General features: G+C 42.5%; 1 protein-coding gene across 1 annotated transcript in view; it reads right to left on the bottom strand.

Moving 5' to 3' along the window:
• Window positions 1-201, bottom strand: part of Kiaa1033 (KIAA1033 ortholog) — a 47,873-nt gene extending 47,672 nt beyond the window's left edge. The window contains exon 1 of the mRNA XM_005374605.2: window positions 71-201. Coding sequence (XP_005374662.1) covers window positions 71-131 — 61 coding nt within the window. The 5' untranslated portion in view covers window positions 132-201. The remainder of the gene's footprint in view (window positions 1-70) is intronic.
• Between the last annotated feature and the right edge of the window lie 11,505 nt (window positions 202-11,706).

Below are 11,706 nucleotides of genomic sequence, written 5' to 3'. Positions count from 1 at the left end.
CAAGCCGCGCCCACCCGCGCCGCAGAAAGCGCCGGGACGCGACCGCGGCCTGGCCCTCGCGCGCCCTTACTCTGCGAGCCGTCGTCCACGCGGTCGAACTCCCAGTCCGGGGACAGGGTCTCCACCGCCATCCCCCCAGCGCCTCCCACAGCCGCGAACCCCACCAGCAGGGCCGCGACGCCGGCCTCGCCCCGCGCCTGTCCAGCACGTGACTTCCGGCCCAGGCCCCGCCCCCGCGCTCCCGGCCGGGCGGGCAGGCGGCCCCGGGGCGGACGCGTGGGCTGCTGGGAAAGCGAGTCTTCCGGCCGGGCCGGACGCAGTCGCCATGGCAGCGGCGGTCTCAGCGTGCCCTTAGTCTTTGCTGAGGCCTTGTCCTGCCTCGCTGCTCTTGTGGCGCTACGCTGTCACTTTCCGTTCCGCCTTGTGTCTCGTGTCTATTTTTCTTTTCTTTAAAACAGATGTGAAAATTGGATCATTAGGTGACTGAGCCTACCTCTACTTGTGGTGGTACCCAGTTTCCCTACAAGGGTAACGTTTGTGTATACCTGGATGGGAAGCCCCCGGGCTTTGCCCTTTGTTGTATAGGTCCTTCACAATGACCCATAGGGGTGGCACAGGCACGAATCCAAGTCGTACTGAGTTGAGGGCAGCAGTGGAGTGTTGCACCAAGGACTTCGATCAAATCATGCTCCTACAGCAATGGTGGTTAGATCTGTTAAGTGGGCATAAATCCTCAAATCTTCCCTAATATCAAGGTTGGCGAACTTAACTTTGATCGTCTCAATTGATCTCATTGATCTCACTTCTTCTGGATAGGCAGGTGAGCCACAGACTTCCAAAAAGTGCCAGTCCACGACCATGGTGAGAACCTAAAGCCCAGATGATACAATCAGTAAAAATGGCAGTGTATGGGTTGTAAAATAAAGTTTGGTTACCATAAAATACAGGACAAAGTGTCTGGTTAGTCCAGGGCGGGAATAAGAACATGGCTTGCACTCCAGAACACGGCTGGTAAAGGGCAACATTCCCATTAATCAGACCTGTAGCCAGGTCCAGTCCTCTTAAATATCTGTTAAAAGGCGTCAGATTGGTCAAAGGTTCTGCTGTGAGTGTGTTCTGGTGGAGTTTGTAACGTATGAGTTTAAGTGTGAGGCTGATGCACCAAGTTCATATTGCTTCTCAGCATCTCTTGTGCCTTGAGCCACAGCAGTGTATTTTGAACTTTTTGCCCTCGATTTGTGGTTTGGGGTTAAGAGAAGGTGACGTGTGTAATTCACCTGGCACAACGTGAAGTGGCGCAGTTAGTATTTTGCCAACCATCTCTTTTCCTTCATACTCATCCTTTATCACAGGTGGTTGAAATGAGATTTGAGGTCCAGAATCTAATAAACAGGTTTCTGTTTCGGTGTCATTCTTCATGCCAACACTGTGGTCATCAAAGGAGCAACATATATGCAGGGGATGAAAGCACCAAGAGACCTTCGCTTGAACTGTCTGTAGGCACATGCAGACCTCAGTCTTATATCCATGGTCTGTAAGTGCCCATATATCTTATCCTGCCAGGCGGGTAAGGGAACTTGAACTTAAGCACGCCCACACTGGGAGTTCCAGAAGTATCATAAGTGTTGCTTTAAAAGTGGTCCTGGCCAAAGCATTTCTCAGCATAAGCAGGAGGTTGAGGAGAAGCAGCCAGTACCGGTGATGGGTAAAGTGGTGGTTCTGAAGTTAGCAATAGTGCAAGCCAAGATCAATATGGCCTTGTGGTCCCTTTGTTGATACAAAGGAGGAGAGATTCAGTGCAGCAATCTTCATGTCAAGCCCTGAGACCCTGAAAGATAAACCACTGAGAAAAGTTAAATCTCATCTAGTTTACCACTTATCTTTGAGAGCTATTGTCCTGTGTGGTCCTCTTGGTGCTTTAGCTTCTCTGCTGATCTCTGCACTTTGTGTTCCAGATGCACCCCTGTGAATTTTGCTTCTATCTGCGAAGCTCTGGATGTCTCCTGGACTTGTGACACAATGTTTCTGAATGTGTCTGTACTTAGCTCCACCCCTGTCTCTTCTGATGCTGTCTCTGTTATTTCCACCCGTTGTTCTGTCGTCAGCAGTTCTGTCATCTTTACATGATCACTGGCCTCCTTCCTTGATGTCACTGCTTCATGAACCCTGTCCACTAATACTCTTGGGCCCTTCACTTCCGGAGCTTTCCTTACCTTGAGTTTCTAGACTCATCGACATTTATAACCCTGAACTTATCTGCAAGGGTTTCTGATGCTCTTATGAGTATTTTCCCTGACATTATGTCGATGTTTTTTAATGAACTAGTGATCCACCAAAGATGAGGAAGCCCCTTTCTGGCCCAAAGCACGCAGAAGGTTCCAAATTAGATCCACCTGGCTTGTAGACTGTCTCAGGTGCTCATGGTGAGAGACTCAGGTCTTGTTTGAGGCTCTGAGCACTATTTAAAGTCCCTCTGCATCCTTTACATTAGGATTCGCCTCTTGATTGGTGGATTCACCAACTCAGCATCCATCTCTTTCTCAGGTATATGTGACCACAGTTCTTTTATTGACTTATGGTCTCAGAAAGTCAGCTCTGCCTTTCTTTCCCTGGTGTTTGCTACCTTGAAAAGCTTTGGGAAGTTAACTGGTGCAAGCAACTCACATCCCTCCAAGCACAAGGTTATAGATATGGAAACATGTCTGCCCATGTTGCTCAACAAGAGCTTTTTCTATATCAACAAACTTCATCTCCTGGTCAACATGGTAATATGTAGTGTCATTTCTGCAAAGGTAGCAATTAGCTTTGAAGGAATGAGCTGTGAAGGAATATCCTGGTGGGCCAACCAGAATGAGCACACTCACCCCAAGTAAACTTGACAGTATTCTCATGTCCAGACCACAGCTAGCAAGCCACAACAGAGATCCTCTGGACCTAAGTCTGTATCCAGATCAATGACAGAAACTCCCCTGGATCTAAGTCTGCATCCAAATCAGCACTGGGAGGATTCACGCTGGTTTCACAGCTGTAGACAAAGTGTTGAACCTCTCTCTTATTTGCTGTAATGGGTTTTCCTGTGGTTTCCACACAAAGCAGTGCACTAGAGCAGGGCATACTTTATATAGTTTATTCTTGAGGTCAGAGGTCACTTCATTTCTCTCGATTGCCCTTTGCTTCATCCAGCGATGCCCAGCCTGCACAAATAAAGTCCTTGATGCCCGGTAGGGTGTCATAGAATTGTGAAAACATTGCCAGAAGAGTCATAAATGTGACAGCCACAGCCCCACCTCGTGTGGTTGGATGACCTTCGAAGGACGGGCCATGGCTGTAGCAGCAGCACGGAGCACATACTCAGGAGATGGAATTGTGACCTGCTGAATGTTGGTCTCTCCTAGCTCCAAAGTGAATGACATTCTGTCCTCTGGCAGCTATTCTTAATGCTTGGGGCAGTTGTTCCCTCCTCTGACCTGAAAGAGACAGGCTGGTGGGGAGGCAGGAAGGATGGATGTCCAGGAGGACGCTGTCCGTGCTGCTTCTTGAAGTCCAGACACGAGCTCCTTTCCTGCTGCCGCCATCGGAGCTCCTGCCCTCTCCTACGCATCTCTTGTGGATTGTTTTTTTTTTAGAAAAGACCTTTCAAGAAAGGAGAAGGATTTCATGAATGCCCTGAAAGGGAATCCTGCTACTGGGCTTACTTTGCGCTTACAGGGTTTGGGGGTGGGGCTTTAAGAGGCAGGGCAGGGATAATGCCACAGGGCTCTTTGGGGAGCAGGGACTTGTGTCACCCTTCATTCTCCATCCTTACCCGGATTTGCATACGAATGCTCTTTGCAGTGTGGTTTATAATACGTGCTAATAGAAAACTAAGCAAGCATCAAAAGGAATGACAGAAAACTTTTTAAAAAGAAAGAAAAATACCACAAAATGGAATAATAATACAAAGCTTGATACATCCATGCTGTGAATTACTAGAGAGCTGTTAAATGAAATAGGTCTATAGTGGCCTGAAAACCTGATGAGAGGAAGTTGCAGAATAATGCATATTTAGGGCTACATTTGTATAAGTTGTATAAACACGCTTCTGTGCACGTGTTTGCAAAAGCGTGGGAAGAGAATTCAAGTCACACTAAACAAGGAGAGCGGTTAACCGGGAGAGAATTAAGTGTCTCTCGATCTTTAGCAGGACAGATTTATGGAGGTTTTACTTGGGTAATACTATGAGGCACCGAAGCTGCTCATTGTCAAGTGCTGTCTTGAAGGGCATAGTTTTGAGATGCTGTGGTTTGTTTTGTTTGTTTTGCGGGACTGGGAATTAAACTCATGGCCTGCAATTCCTTCTCATCCTCTGACTAGCTAACTAACACCACTGTGCCCAGGGATACTGTGTACAGTTTGGCTTCACGTGCTTCATCCTCACTGTGAGAAATTAAGGTGGAAATTTGTGCAACTAGGGGTATGGTTTAGCAAAAGAGCCAGCAGGAGGCTCTGGGCTTAATCTCCAGCACCAAGTGGGTTAAAAGAAGAAAGGAAACCTGTCCAACTGTGGTACAGAGGTGAGCCTCCGGGAAGTGGTTAGAATTAGACAAACTCTTTATGGTGGTGCCCCCAAGTGAATCATCTTGGCTTTATAAGAAGAAGGAGAGAGTAATCTGGTACATAGGGACCTGTTTGCAATTGCAGCACTCTGAAAGGCTGAGGAGGACTCCAGATTCAAGTCCGGACTTGCTATATAGCAGCATAGTGAACATACATGTACCCTCCCTGTATCTTGGGGTGTTATACCCTTCTCTTCTAATAAGGAGGCCACCACCATGTGCAGATCACTCACCCTTGGACCAGAACTATGAGCCAGAATAAACCTCTTATTTACCCAGCCTCAGATAATTTGTGACAGTGATGAAAAACAGATTACTACATGAAACCATTACATCTATGGTGGACCAAATATTTACTGAATGCTCCTATGTACCAGGTACCATGCTAGATGTAAAAAGTATTAAACAAGAACAACAGATCCCTACCCCTTTGAGACATGCGTTCTTTGTGCTTACTGGGCATTTTATTTACTTATTTATTTACTCTTACTTTTTTGTTTTAAAACGGGGTATTGCTATGTTGCTCAGGCTGGTTTCAAAACTTGTGGGCTCAAGTAATCCTCCTGCCTCAGCCCACCAATGAGCTGGGACTACAGGCAAGTGCATTTTAGAAAGAAAGAAAGAAAGAAAGAAAGAAAGAAAGAAAGAAAGAAAGAAAGAAAGAAGAGAAAGGGAGCAAGGAGAAAACTTGAAAATAATAACATTATCAGTACGTAATATCAGGCAGTTTTTATTTTCTATATCAGCCTGAGATTGGCTTTGCTGGTTTTCTTCACATTAACATTAATGAACACAATTAATGTGTCAGCAGCTCATTGTGATAAGTTACAAGTAAAAGCAATTTGAATCTGCAAATATCCCAGTCTATTAATAAATGAGTAACAAGAGGCAATGTTATGTCATGATTTAAAAGCACAGTTTTATAGCTCAATCACTTAGGTCCAAACCTTGGCTCTGCTACTTACTAGCAATGTGATTTTAAGCCAAGTAATTTAAACTCTACCTCAATTTCTGCATCTTTAAAATGGGAATAACAATAGTAAACAACTCATAGGATTGTTACAAAGACTAAGTTAGTTTCTATGTATGAGATATGTAGGACAATACCTAGCAATACTATAGAAGTGTTTGCTATTATGCATTTATATACAGTAGTCTTATTTTTAGAAAAACTTTACTGAGGATTAGCTCAGTGGTAGACTGCTTGCTTAGCATTCATAAGGCTCTTGGTAGAATTCCTAGCACTGCAAAAAATAAAAGTAAATTAAAAAAAATAAAAAGTAAATTTTACAGCTGCCTAAGTATGTACACAGCTTAACTACGCATTTATTCAAAACCAAAATATGGTATGTTACACACAGTACACAGCTAAGATCTGGAAGTGATTGCACTAAAATATGCACGAAAGCATTCTTCCTGCAGTTGAAAATCTATGGTAAAACTCAACACATTTTACTTAATGGTTTGTCACATAGTCCTACATACACTTGTGAAAAGGATTCCTAGTATGTTCATTCATGCATCTACCACGGAACCTCAGTTCACAAGCTTAATTCTCTCCCCGACTCTGGGGGAGATGGCCACGGTCGTGTTCATCACCCAGCAGAGCTCTCAAAGGAAGCAAAATTTTGCCAAGTGCTTCTGTTTGTGAACCGAATTGTTCAGGGAAAGAAGCATTGGTGAACCAAGGTATTACTGTATTTGCAAAATAATCTGTTATGTGGACAGTTACTGTGTGACAGAGCTTCTTTCTCCTTTGTCTACATTCCTTGGGGTCCACATTCTCAAAAACCCATTTGATCATCTCGTATACCACCACAAAACTTCAGTGGATGCCTATTGATGTGGCATGGAGTTTATACTTCATAGAATGTAATACAAGCCTTCTTCCAATTGCCCTTTGATTTAAGGGATCTTTGGATCTCTGTATTGGTGGGTGACCAATGATTGTGGGATCATATAGATTGCCCTTCTATGGGACTATCTGGAATCCCAGATTGAACAGTGTTCCAGCCCTATGCTCCCACAGCATTTACCATGTTGATATAAATATGTGCCCCACTACACAAAGTATTAGATTCCTCTTGCTGCTGTAACAAATTGTCTCAAACTTAGTGGTTTAAAATAACCACACACAGCTGAGCCTGGTGACACACACCTATAATCCCAATGCTTGGGAGGCTGAGGCAGGAGCATCGCTGCACGTTTAAAGCCAGCCTAGGTTGCATAGTGAGTTCAAGTCCAGCCTGAATTACAGAGCAAGGCTCTGTCTCAAAAACAAACAAACAAAAAAGCTTATATTATATTATCTTTCAGTTCTGGAGATCAGACCTTGAAAATCAGTCTCATGGAGCTAAGTCAAGGCATCAGTAGGGCTAAGTCCTCCTGGACATTTTGAAGAAAGAAAATCCACATACTTGTCCTGTCAGTCTTCATGAATTATTCAAACCTTGCTCCCGTCACACCTCTACCACTGACTGATGCTCCTGCCTTCTCTTAAAAGGACCTTAGTGATTACACAGAGCCCACCTGGATAATCCACTTTAACTTCCCTATCTCAAAATTGCTGTGTCCCGTGCAGCTCTCAGAGTTCCCAGGGGGAAAGGCGGTGAGAGGATGGAGAAATAAAAGAGACAGAAAGCTGAGGTTGCTTTCCTGGCTTGCTTTGCATGTGTGATCGATCGCCAGCCTTAGTCACTCCCTACACGAAATCTTTCTGTTAATCTCTGTAATTGTGTGAGAAGCCAGGCCTAGCTTCCCTTGCACTCATGAATTAGTTGGGTCTGAAAGTGCCTGGGGCATTAAGTGCTTAAACCCTAGTCAAGCCGCCCACATGCAGCACAGAGCTCTGACTGTGTTCCCTGTCTACCGCCATAAGCGTGGATGTGTCTTGGCTTGGATATGCCTCAGCCTGGGGGAAACAGAGGGAATGGGGCACCTCACAAAGCCACAGATCTCATGGCTAGATAGAGGAAACCGAGACTTGCAGGAGCATCGTCAGGAGTGCAAGGCCAGCCTGGACTACACAGTGAGTTCAAGTCCAGCCTAGACGACACAGCGCAACCTTTTCTCAAAAAACTTAAAAAAAAGAAACACAAAGGAAAGAAAAGACCCACATCAATGCAATTATAAATGAAAAAGGTGGGGCTGGGGATTTAGCTCAGCGGCACAGCGCCTGCCTGGCAAGTTCAAGGTTGTGAGTTCAATTCCCGGTACCGGAAATAAACCAAAACCAAAAAAAAGAAATGAAAAAGGTAAAATCACAATAGACTGCTGAAACCCAGAAGATTATTAGTAACTACTTTGAGAACTTGTATTCTAATAAAACAGAGAATTCACAAGATATATGGAGAGATTCCTAAGCACATATGAACTACCAAAAGTAAGGCCATAAAACCCTGAATAATCCATTTCCACTCAATGAAATTGAAGAAGAAAAATAATAATAATAACCTAATAACTAAGAAAAGGCCATGTCTGGATGGATTCCCTGGCAAATTCTACAAGAATTTTAGGCAAGATCTAATGCCGATTCTCCAATTCTCCAGGAACTCTTTAACGAAATCAAAAGAGAAGGAGTACTCCCAAAGTCATTCCTGGAAACTAGTACTACCCTAATTCCAAAACCAGGAAAGGACTCAACCAAAAAAGAGAACTACAGGCCAATCTCTTTAATACCCATTGATGCAAAAACCCTGAACAAGATACTGTCAAACAGGATGCAACAAATCACCAAAAAGGTCAAACATCCTGACCAAGAAAGATTCATCCCAGGGATACATGGATGGTTCAACATATGCGAATCAATAAATGTAATACATCACAGAAATGGAAGCAAGGACAAAAATCATACAGTCACGTCAACTGGCACAGAAAAAGCCTTTCACAAAATCCAACAACCATTTATGATAAAAACCCTAAAAAAAAAATAGGTGTATCTCAGTCTGATAAAAGCCCTTCATGACAAACCAATGTTCAACATTGCATTACACGGAAAGAAGCCAAAAGCTTTCCTCCTAAAACCAGGAACAAGGAAAAGATATTGTCACCACTACTGTTCAAAATAGATCTCAAAACATTAGAGCAATCAGGGAAGAGAAATGAAGGGAATACAAATAGGAAAGCAAGAACTCAAATTATCATTACTTGCAGATGACATGATCTTCTACATAGAAAACTGCCCAAAATCCACCAAAAGCCTCCTAGAATAATAACCAAATTCAGTGCTGTAGAAGGATACAAGGTCAACACATGAAAATCAATAGCATTCTTGTACGCCAATAACGTCAACATCTGCTGCCACCCCAGAAATGCAAATTAAAGCAACACTGAGATTCTATCTTACTCCAGAAAGAATGGGCATCATTGAGAAGTCAGATAACAACAAATGTTGGCGGGGCTTCAGGGAAAAAGTATCCCTTTTCCATTGCTGACTGGAATGGAAACTAGTATAACCATTATGGAAATCGTTATAGGGCCATCTTTTCCACAATCGTAGAATAAATTAAATTGGTGAACTGAGGTACCACTATAAATCAGATACACAAGCTTAAATATCTCATGGTTTCATAAAACTTATTATTTTCGAAAACTAGTCCTATAGTAAAAGATAAGAAATACAAGCATGTACATTCAGCAGATTAATTTATATTGCTTTAATCCATACTAAGGTTCCCAAAAGGTGCAGAAGCAACAGAAAATACACATATAATTATGCAAGGGGATTTGTTAGGTAACTCACAGGACCAGAGGTGAGAGAGTTCACATGGTCATCTACATGCCGGAGAGCTGGAGATCCGGGAGCTGCTCAGAAATGCGTGTGCAGATGAGATGGGGAAGGTTGGAGCTCTTCAGTAGCAAACACACTTCTGTCTCCATTCACCTTTTTATTCCATCCAGACGAAAGCCTGTTGACGATGCCACCCACTCTGGGCTGGTCTCCCGCCTCAGTTCACTGGCCTACATGCCCACTAACCACAGACACACCCCAAAGTTTCTTAATCTGTTCAAGTTGATGTGTCGTGATTAAGGATTACAGCATCTTTTCAATCAATGGATTACTTAACTAATAAAAATTCAAAATTTAAGAACACATTCAAATGCTGGATGTGGTAGTGCACATCTGTAATCCCAGCACCTGGGAGGCTGAGGCAGGAGGATCACCATGAGTTCAAGGCCAGCCTGCCCTACATAGCTAGACCCTGTCTCAAAAAAAAAAAAAAAAGAGAACACATTCAAAATTTAAGAACATAGATAATACTTCATATAGCCCCCTGCAGTCTCAGTGAAATATTGTATACGGATGGAAACAAAGAGGTGAGATATAAGGAGAAATAATAAAAATAAGACTCACAGCTCAGGTCAAACCCAGGGGCGCTCTACCCCCAGCAATTTATTTTGAGATGTAAGTCTCACTAAATTGCCCAGGCTGGGCTTGAACTTGCAATCCTGCTGCTTCAGTGCCTGGTAGCTGGGTTACAGGTGTGCACTGTGGCCCTGGGCTTCAGGTCTTTCCCTCAGCCAGCCAGCTCACTAGCCCCAGGGATGGTCTGCCTTGGAAAGCCCAGGTGAGTGGGAATGCAGTCACTGACCGCTGCTCTCATCTGAGGCTCCTTGAGCTTCATTTTTGCTTTGGCCTCATATTGTCTGGAATGTACCAATGCCATCTTACAACTATTTTCTCAAGAAGTCTTAACAAGTGAGCTTTTATCCCAGATGATCATAACCTGCTTTCAATTTTGCTTCTGCAGGTTTCTCTAGTGACAGATTACTTTTTCTCTCATTTCCTCCCCCTCTTCAAATACGTCTTAGAAATGTCTACAGATGCAGTGCTCCTTAGTCCAGCAAGCCTGGAAAGACAAAGACTGCTCCCTCTTCCAGGACCTCACTGTCCTTACTTAGATGAGTACTTAGTAACTTCCAAAGAAGAGGCAACTACAGCAATTATCTTTGTGGTATGGATTTCTAATTTAATTCTGTTGTGGTCAAGGGCCACATACTGCAATTTAAATTCTTCATAGCCTGGCATATGGTGACTTTCCGAAAACATATTGTATATATTTTAAAAGAATACAGGTCTGTGAGTGAAGCTCAGTGGTGGAACACACGTGTGGCTTGTATAAAGCCCTGGGTTTGATCCCTAACAACTCCCCCACAAACACAAATATAGACATATGGAGCTTGGATGTGTTCATATTTATTAATTAGGTCAAATACATTAATCATCCCATATAAATATGTATTATTCTTGATTTTTTCTGCTTCTATTATTTTTTCACTTATTGACAATGGCATATTAAAGTCTTTAAGTATGATTGCAAGTGTACCTAGCTTTCCATAATGTTATCACCATATTTGCTTTATAAAATTTGAGGTGATCTGCTAGGTGTGGGGGCACATGTCTATAATCCCAGCACTCATGAGGCTGAAGTAGGAGGATCACCACAATTTTGAGACTAACCAGGGCTACATAGTGAGGTAGAATCAGCCTGGATTACACAGCAAGATCCTGCCTCAAAAAAACCAAAAGAGAAATTGATGTTATATTATTAACTACAGTATATACAAATTTAGAATGTTTATTTTGTTGTTGCTGTTGTTGAATTGACACTATGGTGTTTGGGTGGTTTGGATTTTTTTAATCATTATCTTAGAATCTTTGTATTTTACAAACCTCTCTTTAAAAGTTTTGTTTATAAGCAACCTGACAATCTTTGTCTTTTAATTAAAGCTTTTATTACATTTTCATTTAGTGTAATTACTGGTATATTTAAGCTTCAATCTAATTTCTTACTACTTCTATTTTTTTAAACAATAAAAATAGTTTCATTTTTAAAACTATTAAAAAACTGTTCTATGTTCCTTTTTCTCTCCTTTCTTACTTTCATTTGGATTGATTTTTAAAAGCATTCTATTATCCTGATATTGTGCATGCTATTAACTTGGTAGTTATGCATCTTGTTAATATTCTTTTAGGACCTAGACTAGTGATTTTAATATACATCTTTGTCAAAGTCTAACATTCATGAGTATTGTCATTATTTCCAAGACAATACTGCACCCTTAGAATATTTTAACCCTGTCCTCCTTCTGAAAATCACATGTTATATGT

The sequence above is a fragment of the Chinchilla lanigera genome, unplaced genomic scaffold (genome assembly GCF_000276665.1).
Source record: "Chinchilla lanigera isolate Chin_1 unplaced genomic scaffold, ChiLan1.0 scaffold00004, whole genome shotgun sequence".
Classification (NCBI taxonomy): Eukaryota; Metazoa; Chordata; class Mammalia; order Rodentia; family Chinchillidae; genus Chinchilla; species Chinchilla lanigera.
This window is presented reverse-complemented; position numbering and strand designations above follow the sequence as displayed.